This window comes from Callionymus lyra, chromosome 6, assembly GCF_982586985.1.
Source record: "Callionymus lyra chromosome 6, fCalLyr1.hap1.1, whole genome shotgun sequence".
NCBI classification, from domain to species: Eukaryota; Metazoa; Chordata; class Actinopteri; order Syngnathiformes; family Callionymidae; genus Callionymus; species Callionymus lyra.
In genome coordinates this window covers 18,640,687-18,655,487 of record NC_141823.1, presented here as the reverse complement: position 1 = coordinate 18,655,487, position 14,801 = coordinate 18,640,687, and the positions used below count along the sequence as shown (strand labels likewise).

At 37.9% G+C, this 14,801-nt stretch overlaps 2 protein-coding genes and 2 non-coding genes across 4 annotated transcripts; 2 read left to right on the top strand and 2 right to left on the bottom strand.

Moving 5' to 3' along the window:
- The first annotated feature begins 3,145 nt into the window (after nt 1-3,145).
- On the top strand, nt 3,146-3,218 carry trnar-ucg (transfer RNA arginine (anticodon UCG)). The gene has a single exon. It is a non-coding gene; the product is annotated as a tRNA-Arg (tRNA).
- Nucleotides 3,219-4,116: 898 nt separating this feature from the next.
- Nucleotides 4,117-6,250, bottom strand: mrpl58 (mitochondrial ribosomal protein L58). Its single transcript, XM_087793447.1, has 6 exons — nt 5,874-6,250; nt 5,764-5,788; nt 5,635-5,694; nt 5,477-5,559; nt 4,666-4,835; nt 4,117-4,601 (listed from the first exon to the last, which is right to left on the bottom strand). The coding sequence occupies exons 1-6, from the start codon at nt 6,042-6,044 to the stop codon at nt 4,517-4,519; spliced, it is 594 nt and encodes a 197-aa protein (XP_087649573.1). The 5' UTR covers nt 6,045-6,250; the 3' UTR covers nt 4,117-4,516.
- trnaq-cug (transfer RNA glutamine (anticodon CUG)) lies at nt 6,181-6,252 on the bottom strand. Its single transcript has one exon. It is a non-coding gene; the product is annotated as a tRNA-Gln (tRNA).
- A 271-nt stretch (nt 6,253-6,523) lies between these two features.
- Nucleotides 6,524-14,597, top strand: daglb (diacylglycerol lipase, beta). The gene is made up of 15 exons (XM_087794034.1): nt 6,524-7,095; nt 7,180-7,331; nt 7,893-8,067; nt 8,313-8,580; nt 9,445-9,567; nt 9,644-9,771; nt 11,065-11,191; nt 11,255-11,338; nt 11,441-11,518; nt 11,608-11,688; nt 11,788-11,915; nt 12,535-12,603; nt 12,702-12,774; nt 12,849-13,102; nt 13,573-14,597. Exons 1-15 carry the CDS (start codon nt 7,001-7,003, stop codon nt 13,766-13,768), a joined length of 2,031 nt encoding a protein of 676 aa, XP_087650160.1. The 5' UTR covers nt 6,524-7,000; the 3' UTR covers nt 13,769-14,597.
- Nucleotides 14,598-14,801: the final 204 nt, after the last annotated feature.

Below are 14,801 nucleotides of genomic sequence, written 5' to 3'. Positions count from 1 at the left end.
TCGGCTCTAATGTACCAAAAATAGTAGCAGCGATCATACCCGCCTGGCGCTTTTGATATTTTTGGCAGCCATGTATCTGTTGTTGCTCTGAAAAGGAGGCCAGCCAAGAGAGAGCTCCAAGAAGCATGTCTTTCTGCCGTCTCTCCCTGGAGAGGTGAAGACCCACCCCGGCCATCTGCCACCTCCGTCCAGGTGTCAACACTCTCTTCTGCGTGAAGGTGTCCTCTTCTTATTCAATACTACTCCCTCAAATCTACTTCATCATCCAGTCCTAACACCAAAAAAGTATTTTTTTTTAATCTAAAGAAAGTAAATTGTGAAGCGTCGGGGTGTGCGTTTGTGTGTATCCACAGAGGTCGCCCAGTGGAGTTGTGTCTCATTTTTTTGCAGCACCATCTGTTCGCGCTCTCGTCTCAAACACCTCCCAGATGACATCCAGACACTCGCTCACCTGTTTCCGAACAACTGCACATCGTGACCTCGTGCAGCCACTAACCCAGTGATCACAACATACGCACAGAAGTCCAACACTTTTTTTTGGGCTGTGAGACACACAGACCTGAGGGCTGCAGACAACAAAAAAAAACAAGGCCACACGTCTCCATTTCAATCGGCCTTTTTTCCACACAGCATCCAGAGGCGATGAAGCACTGATGTGCATCCTAATTCTTTCTTTTCCCTCCACATCACATGCTAATACCATGCAAATATGTTCAGAGCAGGTACATACAAGGCCAGCCGTGTGATTTGTAGCAGAGGAATCTCAGCTGGACAAATGCAAAAACGGGGAGACTCTGGGATTGTTAGTCCACTGAATAAATTATTCATCTGACTCTCCGGAGAAAAAGGTACAAATGCTAAGAATGCGGCTGTATCTTTAGGCCTCGCGTGAGTATCTATGGATTTTAAAGAGTGACCAAGATGCTGAATAATGAGACTTCTGGGAGAGAGCGGCCACTGTTCTTCACACGATGAAAAAAGCTCTTACAGCATATTCTGTCGGCATTAAAAAGTAATACACTTCAATTGCATCTGAGTTTGTGAAAGTTAGTTTAAGGAGGCACTGGGGCGCAGTGGTGGTAATTTTTATCATCATTTTACTGCTTTACTTAGAATATGAAGATCTCTGGCTACATATTGACAATTTTTTTTCTGGTTCAATTCAAGCTTTCTCTTATCTGAGTTACTGTCGAGGGAAGAGGATGTAGTGGGTTGTGTAGAAACTCATTAAATCCATAGAAAGTGATTAAATTACTAAGAATATTGGTGTCCTGTTGAAAATTGTTACTAGAATAGGTCATGACATTTGTATATGTATATATATATATAGATGGATAGATAGATAGATAGATAGATAGATAGATAGATAGATAGATAGATAGATAGATAGATAGATAGATAGATAGATAGATAGATAGATAGATAGATAGATAGATGGATAGATGGATAGATGGATAGATGGATAGATGGATAGATAGATAGATAGATAGATAGATAGATAGATAGATAGATAGATAGATAGATAGATAGATAGATAGATAGATAGATAGATAGATAGATAGATAGATAGATAGATAGATAGATAGATAGATAGATAGATAGATAGATAGATAGATAGATAGATAGATAGATAGATTCATTATAAATTAATGATGTCTGAGGAAGAAACACCAGCATAAGACAGCGCTCGCAATAAATAGCTTTAAGGAAATTAAACTCTATATTTGTGACACCAGCAATGATTCACCCGCTGCACATGTCTTTGCTTTTCTCTGCTTTTCTAGCTGTCTTTCTGCTCTCCCTCCATCCCCTTCCGTTCGTGTTAAGAAGTAGTTCTGCATAAATTACACACATGATGAGCACTCACAGACACACACACACCTACACACACACACACACACACACACACACACACACACACACACACACACACACACACACACACCACTGCATACACAGTCGTTGGGAAGACGCAGGCCTCTGAGCAAGTAGCTGACACCATTACAGCAAATATTGTGAGAGGTGGAGAAAAAGAAGTGGGGAGGGGGTGCATGGAGATCTGACGCTGTCTTGTGCATCGCCATTTCAGAGTGTTTGCTCATTACTAAATCATTAGCTCGTTTTAAAGAGGGGAGGCCTCAATCAATTGTCATGGGTCAGTGTTTTATCACTCCTTTAATGAACATTGGGTGCTTTTTATGAACCCAACACATACATAGTGTTGTATTCCAAGATGATTGAACAAGTAAATATAGAATTACTGATGCACAGATTCTTAACCTCTGGACAACAATCTTATATTTGGTTTGTATTTAATTGTTTTTCTGGATAAAGGAAAAATAAGAACCCAAGATAAATCAAAATAGCATATTATCCTTGTATCGCTCAGTAAACAAATACATAAATAGATATTCTCTTGAACATCTCGGATAGAAATTATTTGGAAGCTTTTACAGACGTGCTTTTCTGGAATTGCTGACAATAAAAAGCATCATCATGCTGAAGGGAAAACAAAACAATTTCAATAAGGACGCAGGAGTTAAATCAATATGTCTGAAAGGAAACGTTTGTCATATAAAACACAGAATAGGTATCCCTGGTTTGTTTACCTTTTGCTTGTAGATAGAAATTACATTGGATTTACAAAATAATAATGAATATAAATGTGTTTTATTTATCCCCTAAATTATTTCAGGATATTAATAAATAATAATAATTAAATTTAAGTTGCCAACATTTGCTTATACATACTCAAGTATTATTAGCATAGTATAGTTGATTGTTTAAGCGCTTTGTGACCCTGGTCTCGAAAAGCGCTATATAAATAAATATTACTTACTTACTTACTAGTAGTAGTATTTAATTGTTAAATGAATGGCTGTAATGAGTCTCAGTTCATCTACTGTTGTCGAGCGACATGTAGTGGCTGCTTTGAATCCTGCAGTCTACTGCGACACGTTGCCGTTGAGCCATGTAGATCGTATTATCTTGGGTTATTTTGCAGGTTTATGTTTTGAACTAGCAAAAGGTTCAAAAGCGTTAGAAAAACTACAGATCGGGGTAATATTAAAGCGGAAACTTTGTGCATTAACCAACCACAACCTCTGATTTAAAATGCATATTGCAGGCCCCATCGCAACACGGCGACCGCGTGGCCTAATGGATAAGGCGTCTGACTTCGGATCAGAAGATTGAGGGTTCGAGTCCCTTCGTGGTCGGAACCTTTTGTCTTCTATGGACACACACGTTTAACGTAAACATAAAATACTCAGTGTTCGATAAATATTTTACATTAAGGCGATCATTTTCTTCTACGTCTGTAAGCAATCGCGATTTATATACGAGACGAGGCGTCCAGGCATAGTATGTATAAATACAGTAATGATATCATCATGTATCCGCAGCAGAGTGGCGCAGCGGAAGCGTGCTGGGCCCATAACCCAGAGGTCGATGGATCGAAACCATCCTCTGCTATTTTTATTTTTATTTTTCTCCTGCACACTCACTAGCCCTTGATATTCTTGAATCCGTTGATACAAGCATACGAGCATTATTATAGTATCTACACCTCTTTATTATTTAGTGTTGATCACATCCTCTATGCTCTATTGCGGCCAGGGAACCAACAGCCAATGACGGTAGTTGATACTGCAACATTCAGTCAAGATTGGACCAATTAGAATCGCTGTTTCTGTCAGACTAGATGATGGTTTCAAAACGGACTCTGACAAGTTATAATTACTTTATTATCAAAAAAAGGATGGGATGCATCATTCAACACAAACAAGGGATTCACTATATGAAATAATAATGATACGTTACAAGCTGTTGAGCTTTCATTCTTTTTAAATTCATCTATTTATTCAATTTAATTTAATATAAATTCAAGTCAATTCACAACCAAGTTGACACACTGGTAGTATCTTCATTCGTTATGTTTATTTTAATGTATTTTAAAATGTGATAATTTAACATGTTTACTTGTAAAAAAAAGAAAGTATTACGTATAAGTATAACGTTAAATATATTACACACTTTATATAAAAAATAACACTTAATTAAAAAAAGAAATAGTTGGAAATCCCCATTCTGTACACACTGTAATTGCTTCTTTTCTTGTGCTTAATATCTGTTCTGTTGTAAGTAAAACTGAAATACATCGCAGTAAGTTTAGCCATTCAGTTTTCATGTGGCAAGTGTTATTTTCGTTCAGTAATGGAATGCTTGTAGGTTTTTTTAGTAAAAAATATAATAATTGAAAACCACAACAGAATTTTATTTTACTATTATAAAGCACCAAATACAATAATTCCATTCACAAAATCTCTGACTGAGGAACAAGATACATTGCCAAAATAAATATATATTTCAAGTTCCTCAACAGAAACCAATCAGGTATTTCTCACATACATTCACAGAGAAGTAGCAGCTTGAAGTTCCCTCAACTGTCCAGACAACTTAGACCAATTCCAGAAGGCAGATTTTTTGGTCCTTAGCCCCCCAAAAAAATCATACATCAATCATAATCCAATCGACGGAACTGCTTAACGTCTGAACGTTTTTTCTTCTTTCGTAGCCTGTCCTTGTTACCCTTATCAAACCTGTAATGAATAACACACATTTATAACACGACTAATTCAATGAGAATTTCAAGCATACTAATACCTGATTGCTTGCACTGCGAGATCTTCTTCCGTTGGCTCGTACTCCTTCTTGCTGGCCAATGCTATGATGGCTGCAATCTTTTCAATACAGTCTGCAAGGTTTTTCTGTTGACTACGACTGCTCTCTGATTTCACCAGCAGTTCACCTTTCTTGTTGATAAGGTTTTTATTCTGGGAATTAACAAAATAAAATACATAGCTTCAGATCTTAAGAACAACTACACACACTACTTCCAGACTGTTGCTCCTAAGCTTTGGAACGATCTTCCTCTCTCTCTGTGTTTGATGGAGTCTACTGACTCCTTTAAGAAACATCTTAAGACATTTTTATTTGTTCAGGCTTTTCCTTCGTTTTCTGGAACTCCTGTTGTGTCATCATTTTTATCTTGACCTCTAAAGTACATATTTTATTGAGTATTGTTTTGATTGTTTAAGCGCTTTGTGACCCTGGTCTGGAAAAGCGCTATACAAATAAAAATTAATTACTTACCTACTTACTTACTATATAAATAAAAATTACTTACTTACTTACTATATACATAAAAATTACTTACTTAAATAAAACTTTACACTAGCTTAACAGTAGTGTCCATGTATTTGTGGTTTCAGAATGCATTTGATTTTATTGACATCTTTAAAATCCTGTTTTAAGAGTAAAATAACATTATTAATAAACATCAATAACATATGAGATAAATAGATTGACTTTATACGTATGATATACAGGCACAAATTATAACATAAAATAGATCCATTAGAACGAATGAAATAGTGGATGCTTTAGAAATAAAATGTATTGTTTATTATCGTACCTGAAGCGTTATTTTTTTACGAATATCTTCTGGAATCCATTCTGCTGTTAAGACATGGAATCGAACCTCTGTTTTGGTATTCACTGAGGAAGAAAGAGCAGCTGGATTTAGGTGGATCAGATTATGTAGTTCCAGCAGGAAGAAGGACTCCTGCTCACCTCTGTTGACATTCTGACCACCAGGACCGCTGCTCCTGCAATAGGATGTTTTCAGTCTATCTGCAAAGAGACGAGACGCTCGATCACAAACGTGTTTTTACTGCTGCAACAGAGAAATACGATGCTCACCCACTGGGATGTGTAGCTGTGTGTCCTGAACACATAAATAATACATACATTCATTAAATTCAAGTGAATTTGATGTTTTCTGTCCCAATAATAAGAACTGAATGACTTACCGCGTCACCGCCCGCTGCCCTTGTTCCGTAAAAGTTAGGTTGAACTTTATAAAACAGTCCTCGTAAACAAAATACTGGATCAAAAACTCCAAAAGCCCTAATTCTAGAATAACACGACACACAGGTACGTGTTATGGGGGCCGCCATTTTGTGTGACGTCATCACACACATGCCTCTCAATACAAGCTCGCAATATAATTACGTATAAACTATGGAATACCACAGTTAGGTTATGATGAATTGGACCTGGTTGTTTAGTTTCGTTTTAAAGCTTTACTAAAATTAAAAAAAAAAAAAAAGAAAAGTCAGGTTCTACCGAGATTTGAACTCGGATCGCTGGATTCAGAGTCCAGAGTGCTAACCATTACACCATAGAACCTCCATGTCGCCTCTTTTCGCCTATAAGATATAAAAACCTACTTCCTGTTCACGAGAACATTTTTTTGGGGTACTATACTTTTCAAAATAAGGCATATATGTGATTAATCGGCATGGCGTCGATGGCTTTGTTACATCTTGATTCACCACAAAAAAGGGTGTGTCTGTGACAGAGCCTCGCTTTTGCCGACAGGGTGCGCTGGTGGTCTTTACGTTGGACAAAGCGGAATTCATATTTCCTGCGTTTTGTTGCAGAGGAAGACCATCGCAGTCGCACCACCCACTGGCACAGGAACATCTACGCGAGTAAACAAACGCTGGAAACGACAAATGACAGAATTTCTTGTTATTTACAGATCATCCGATAACGTGTTAGCGGATTAAGCTTCACTTCTTAGTGGCGAGAGGACATTGTCACGTAACATTATTTAGTTTTTACGCTTAAACTACATTCTCAAATGTTATGTATTAGCAGTGGAACACAATTTCGTAATTGTTAGCAAATTGTGTAGTGTAATACGTGTAAGTGTAATACACTTTAGTGTGTCATTACTGTTGCTAACACTGGTATACATGCCAGCTATCCTGACTACATGTCCTCATGTCGTTTATTATGATTCATTGAAACCGCTTTGTCACGTGATATGGACAAATTCATGATTCGGCTTTTAACGAGATGGAAGATTAGATCCTAGTGTATACAAGTTAAACATAACCTAGTGTTTGGGTATTTACTAAAATAGTTTAAAATGCCTGGAATGGTGGTGTTTGGTCGGCGCTGGGGGATCGCCAGTGACGACTTCGTCTTTCCTGGATCATTTGAACTGATGGTCCGTGTCCTATGGTATGTATTCCATACTTATTGCCTCAAGATGCTGTAGCCACGTACCATGTTCGATCCTGTCTGTTTAACTCGTTTATTTCTTAGGTGGATTGGCACCGTCATTCTCTACACTTATCACAAGGGTCGTTTCGATTGTCATGGAGGAGCAGTTCTTCACACCTACTTGGTGGGTCTGTTGGTGGTTCTGGCTCTCATCATTCTGTCCTTGTGTGCCATCGTCTACGTCAGTGCCCGAGGTAAGATGATGCTATTAGACACATTTGCCAGTGACACAATCACTGGCTCCTCCTTAAATCACTGATCTGATCCAGCCTTACACCCCAGCTCAGGCTCTGAGGTCTGTGGATCAGAATCTACTGATGGTTCCTCGCACACGGTTCAGGACCAGAGGAGAGAAATCCTTCCAGGCTGTTGCTCCTAAGCTTTGGAACGATCTTCCTCTCTCTTTGCGTTTGATCGATCTACTGACTTTTTCAAGAAACATCTTAAGAAGTTTTTATTTGTTCAGGCTTTTCCTTGATTTTCTGGAACTCCTGTTGTGTTATCAGTTTAACTTGCCCTTTAAAGTATATACTTTATTGAATATTGTTTTGATTGTTTAAGCGCTTTGTGACCCTAGTCTGGAAAAGCGCTATATAAATAAAAATTACTTACTTACTTACAATGACTTTTACTATATCAGATCTTACCCACAGTATATTTAATTTGTTGTGAGGATGTATTTAATTGATCCAGTTTAAAAAAAAGAAGTGATTCTGTATATTTATATCTGAATTCAGTATGATTATTATTTTTAGGCACTATAACTAATACCGGCCCTCGACGCTCCATTCCGGCACTGGTGTACCTGAGAGCCATCCTGTACCTCCCGGAGCTGGTGTGGGCATGTTTGGGGGCTGCTTGGGTGTCGGGCGATAGTCAGGGGTGTGAGACGGCAACAGTGGGCGCTGTCATCGCTGCTGTAGTCACTAGGTACGGTTTTTATTCTTATTTTCCAGTTCACAGGTTATGCTGTAAAAAGGCAAACAACCTGTTATAGAGCTCATCAAGTTTTTTATCTTTCTACTCAGACATGTCCATAGTATAACATTCAGAAGCGTGGTACCCTAATTTCATTGTCTTTTAAAGGTTATATCCAATAATTTTGTATTTAATTAATGTTCAACATGGCATTACCTATAATACATCCATTAAAATAAAAAACATTTCCCCGACAGCTGGATTATACTGCTCTTCACGGCTCTGGGTGTCGTGTTTGTCTTTGACCCGATTGGCAATCCACGTCCTCAGACTGCTGGAATGGAACCCCTTGGAGTACGAGACTTGGAGAGCAACGGGGGAACCCAGTTCTTTTCTACAGCTCGGTCGCTGGCTGTAAACGTTTGGGAGAGCAGGCTGCGGCTGCTGTGCTGTTGCCTGCCTCTTGACGAGAGCCATCGTGACGCTTTTTCCAGCATCGCAAAGCTTGTCAGTGGGTTTTTCTCAGTAAGTAAAGTACTAGTTAGCATATTTACAGGTTAGGAATCTAACTTATAATTTGACTAAACAAAGAATAGAAATATGATCTGGTGTAAGTATCACATTTCACTTGTATACAAGTGAGAAAGAGCAACACAGAGATTCTGTCGTTATCTATTCTGAAGCACAAATATCGTTCCAGTCTAAGCCTTAAATTATCTTACTCCAAAGTTTCCCACCAAAAACAAACTTGGATAAGTTTATATCGTCAAGGTCAGATTCGGCATCTACTTCTTCAAAGACCTGTTCCTGGCCTGAAGACATCACTAATCCTCACATTCCTTTCTCAAACAAGCAGTGGCTCAAAATACAAACAGTAATACAATTATGATAATGTTATATGTGTTTAAGTAAATTTCATTAACACACTTTAACTCACAACTTTCCCATCACATATCTCCACTCTGCGCTTAAGGATCTAGTGACTCTTAACGAATTTAAGGCTGTTGTCACGAGTTTGACTTCAGATTCCATCAGAAAATGTGAATGTCAGTATTCTTTCTTCTTCTGTTGTACTAAATTAAATAAATATATAAAGTTCTACCTAACCTACCCTAACCTAACCTTACTATTGCACATGCTATTGAACTTGGAATTGTTTTTATGTGTAACTGTGTTCTACTGTCCATCCTTGCCAGGTCACACTTGAAATATAGAGCATTAAATAACTGATGAAAAAAATAAAATATGATTTGGAAGCCATAAAATTATTGTGTAAAATAATGGGTAAAGAAAGTTACAGTGCTGTTAAATATTGTAAAAACAATCAATATTTTCCAACACCGCTAGTGCCAAGAACGCTATTTTAAGGTTGTTTTTTTTTCCTTCCAGGACACAGACCTGGTTCCGAGTGACATTGCTGCAGGTCTGGCTTTGCTGCACCAGGAGCAAGACAAGATGGAGCAAAGTAGAGACCCGGATGCTGACTTTTCTCATAGCCCTTCATCCCCTGTTGTGAGTCCTGGATTTCTGACGCCTTTCTGTGTAACGATATTTATATGAAAGAGCTTAAGATTCCCTTTGTCATCAGGGCAGGGATCTGGAGAGTGAAATAGAGAAGGCGGCACATTGTATGCAGTTTGCTGCAGCAGCGTATGGCTGGCCCTTGTACGTCTACTCCAATCCAATGACGGGAGCCTGCAGACTCGCCGGAGACTGGTATGTTGTGATTATGGTTAACTCTTTGTTGACTCTCTTGTGTTGCAGACAATATTTGAAATTACAAATCACTTTAGCTCCTGCATGGTTTATCCTATTTAATTCACAGTGATGTTAAATAGCTGTTAAATATCAGAAATATAACTTGGATAAAGGCACTCACAGCCCATGTATAGTCTTGTTTTAAAACACTTTATTTAAACACTATACAGTACATGATGAGATCTGATTTATATTTTAAAAAGTCAGATTTAGGACAAGTTAATTTATTTCGGACTATGTCAGCTCACACTAAAGCAGGGGTGAGCAAACTGAAATTAAAAAAAAAAAATGCTAAGTGGACACATTTTATACCAGGACTGTTGTGAGAAGGAAATAAGTGATGTATCAGTAGAAACCTAATATTGAAAATACAAGTCAAATATACTCCTTAAAAATATATTTTTAAAAGTTGATACTGCTACTGCTATTTTAAAAGTGGTTGTCAAAGAAATCCTCTTTCATTAAATATTAATGTTATTACAGGATTTTCCATAATAAATCAATAATACATGAACAATCTTAAGTGGTTAATATTTAAAATCTATTTTGAAGGGCATTACATTTTAATGAAAAGCTCCATTAAAGAAAGTTATTTAATTAACACATAAGATAAGAAAGAGAAAAAAGGAAAGAAATATGTCGGAAAACAAATGGGTTACCATCAGTTTACACACTATTAAAATGACGTAATTTATCAGAATCAGCTTTAGCTTTATTTGCCAGTGATGTAAGAACAACACAGGAAGTTGTTGTGGTGAAGTGGAAAAAGCACAGAGGCGCCCATTTATATCCAGCGGCAAACTAGTCTTGCACTTGATCACATGAGGAAGGTTGGGACGGGTGGAAATAAAAAAGGCATCCTTTCTCTGCTCCTGAATGGGGTGCAGTGCAGGGATACAAAAAAACACACCTCTGAACGCAGAAGCATAAAACTCAGACAGAAACACATGTGAGACGAATAGGCGACGCTGTTGTCTGCACGCTCAGCAAGTCCCACTAGCCGGGGGGCGGGAGGAGGAGAAGGTAACGCGTGTATACATAATGTTATTGATGATAAACGGTATTCTTCTAATACACAAATCAATGTAATTATTTTGATCAATGGTGTAACAAGAAAGCATCATACTGTTATGAGTTAGGCAAAATAAACAGACCAGTTTTCTAGCAAAAACATTTTGATCTACATGACTATTCGTACATTATCAATTGGCTTTTGTAATATCAGTCTTTAATCGTGACTTCGTATCTTAGCTGCAGAAGTAATGCGTCTGCGTATGAAATCGTCGGGGGCGACCACCTCGGCTGCCACTTCTCATCCATCCTGCAGAGCACCGGCCTGCAGTACAGAGACTTCATCCACGTCAGCTTTCACAACCAGGTAAACTCTGTTCATTGAAATGCATTAAAACTTAGTCCTTGGAATTAACCAGCATTTCTTCAGATCTATGAGATCCCTTTCTTTGTGGCTCTGGACCACAAGAGGGAGGCAGTTCTCGTGGCTGTCAGAGGAACATTGTCATTGAAGGTGAACAGTTCTCACTCTCTCACTGAACATGAATATTGTTTCAGTGTCTCAAAAATGAATGTCCATCAATGTTGTTAATGACTGTGTGTTTGCCTCCTGCAGGATGTGTTGACGGATCTTTCTGCTGAATGTGAGAACCTGCCTATAGACGGAGTCACTGGGGCCTGCTACGCACACAAGGTCCATTTGCCCTTCTCATCTCTGATCAGTTATTATGTCTCGGCATCAGTTCTTTAAAAGACTAATGCCTTCCTCTTTATATTATCCAGGGAATTTGCCAGGCCGCCACCTACATCCATAAGAAGTTGGTCAACGATGGAATCCTGAACCAGGCATTCACCATCGCTCCGGTAAGGATTTTAAGGAAACCGTTTTCATTGATTCAGTTCAAATATAAAATGTATAATCAAATAGTTTCTCTGTTAGACATCTTTGTACCTTGTTTTTAGGAGTATAAACTGGTGATCACTGGTCACAGTCTGGGGGCTGGCACTGCCTCACTGCTGGCTATTCTTCTGCGGAATTCCTATCCCACCCTTAAATGTTACTCATTCTCTCCACCAGGAGGTCTCCTGAGGTAAAGATGGATTCACTTTCAGCATTGACACTGTCTGGCCATACTATTCCTAATAACACTTGTCTGGATGGATATCAATGCCTTCACAATAATGAATGGTTGAATTTAACATTTGAAACTTTGTTATGTTTTTTTTTAATTACATTTTTTTTCTTTAAAACATTCAATACATTTTTAAATAATTGAATTAATTAGTTCATATAATGTTTTTTTGTATTAAAAGTTGAATTAAAATTATTTGTAAAGTAATGCCAACATTTATATATTGAATTTAAAATGCTAAGAATTAAAAAAAATATTGAATTAATATATAAAGATCAAATATAAAATATATATTTTCAAATTATTGTAATAAGTAAATCAAGCACAAGTGTGTAAAAAATGCATATATGCATTCAATTAAAACGAATTAAACATTTTTTCTATTGAAATGATTTAATAAAAATAGCCAAAACATAATTCAATGGTTAAAAAAACATTTCAATATGTTAAACTCAACCATTCAATATTCCGATGGCACATATATAAGATATATGAGGTACACTCTTGTAAACAGAAAAGAGATTTTTAATAGTATTAAGTAGAATTGGTAGTGAATCTTTTTTCTTTTTTTGTGCAGTAAAGCCCTCGCCGATTACTCCAAAGATTTTGTCATCTCGGTTGTGTTGGGAAAGGATCTGGTGCCCAGGTAAGATCATCTGCGTCCATATTTATGATGAAACTCAGGTTGAATGAACTCGTAAAACCTTTAATTAAGTTTAAATATCAATATTGTTTTGTTGCTAGATTGAGCATACCCAATATGGAAGATCTAAAAAGGCGAATACTGAAGATCGTTTCTAATAGCAACAAGCCGAAGGTAAGAACGAACTCCGAGCCACACAAGACACTTTGTTCTCCGTGCCTTTTAGTAACTCTTGATATATATTTTAGTATCGCATCCTTCTGCACGGATGCTGGTACGAGGTCATCGGGGGAGATCCAGACGACTTACCAACAGAGATGGAAAATAGGAGACAGGAAGAGCTGAGCCAGCCGCTGCTCGGCGAGCAGTCGCTGATCATCCGTCACTCTTCGTCTTATCAGAGTCTGGCATCAGATGACTCGCCGGCTCACGCCGCCACACACCTGCCTCTTTTCCTACCTGGACGTATCCTGCACATTATAGAGGATGGACCTTCACGCAGGTGACTTTTATTTTCACTCACCAGATTGTTTCTATGTGTTGGCCGACGTGTATTTCTGACAAATACAATGTAACAGTTTGATATTATTATACTTTTTTTTTTTAATATCTTCTGTAATGATTGGTTTGATCTTGAACGGTCATGACTCATGTCGTAGAACTCCATTTAAAAACCGCCCAGAGAGTCTGTGACGGTCAGAGACAGTGTTTTCATACGGAGTACTGAGATACTCTTTGAACTTTATCGGAGATAAAACCAGAAACTGGAACAAAATTGGTCTTTATCTTGTTTACTTATTTACTTAATTACTTAATTACTTTTATAAACAAATGCATGTGCAATGGTGAGTTGCAGTTACACTTTTCTGACAGAAGGAGTCGCCAGAAACAATATCTTTAATATAATGAAGTTTAGAACCTTGATCAAAACTGTCTATTAAACCAAGGTCCTCTCTTGTTGCTCTCCTGTAGGTCCTGCTTCACCCAGGTCAGATACCGTGCAGAATGGTCAAATGAAACGGCTTTCCGCAGTGTTTTGATCAGTCCTCGGATGCTTTCCGATCACATGCCGGACGCAGTTCTCCGTGCGCTAAACGGTCTGACCAAGGAAAAGCCTTTTTTTCTTTGTTCATCATCGTCATCCAACGCCCAGCACAGTGTTGTCTGAATTGCTACACAGAGATAATGTTATCATGTGTCCTAGCTTTCCTTGTGATTGTTTCCAACATCTCTCGTGTGAAAAGTACTATGAATACCTTCATTTTTTTTTTAATCAAAATACTTTTTACGATAAGCGAAGTGTGTCATGTGTCACGGCTGCTGTGTGGGAAACACTTGCATGTCTAATGGAATTGAATGCTCTGATGGGTGGAACCAACTCAGATTTTGAGTCATGGCTCCAATGCTTCATGCTCCCTATGACCTAACTAGCACATTGTGGCTGAGTCTATTTTCAGTTTCCACGGTCAGCCTCAGTATTTCTTTCTGGAGATGATGCAGTCAGGATATCCACGTTTACTGTTTACACTCATGCAGACATGAACAGAATAACCCGATGTTCTCATTTTGTAAACAGTCCTGATGTTGCACTTCCAGATAATGTATCATTTAGTTTAGACTGATGCCGATTAATGCAATGATCGATGAATGTATGTTGGTACAGCTTGTACAATGAACCATGTGTACTTGTGTGTTTATCTTGTGGCTGTCGTCAAATGAAGACAAGGTTCTTCAAACCATGATTACAAATTTGACAGAACATGTTTCTATTGTTCAAATAACACAGGGAGTTGTGTTTAAAGTGTGTGTACCTTGTGTTTAATGTCCTCAAATATCAGGGTGAACAGTGCCTATGCAACCAGAAAATACAAGTTAAATGTCAGTTAATTTATTGCATGGTACACAGTGATGTCGATGGTGGTATAACTCATAATAGATTGAAATCAAAAAGGAGGTCATGATTGCGTACACTGGTCAAAAAGGAATAAATGCTTTCGTAAAGCCTACAACTATGGTTGATTTCTTTAATGTGGTCTATCAATAAGATGATGTTTTCGACTATAACAGCCTTTGCACCACTACGGGTGGGCAATAAAATTACCTAAGGGGACACATTCCATACTGTGAGTGTTACTAGGGGCTGTCAAACCAAAGGAAAGAAGGAACGATATCTAAAATAATTTAATAAAAAAGAGTTTGTT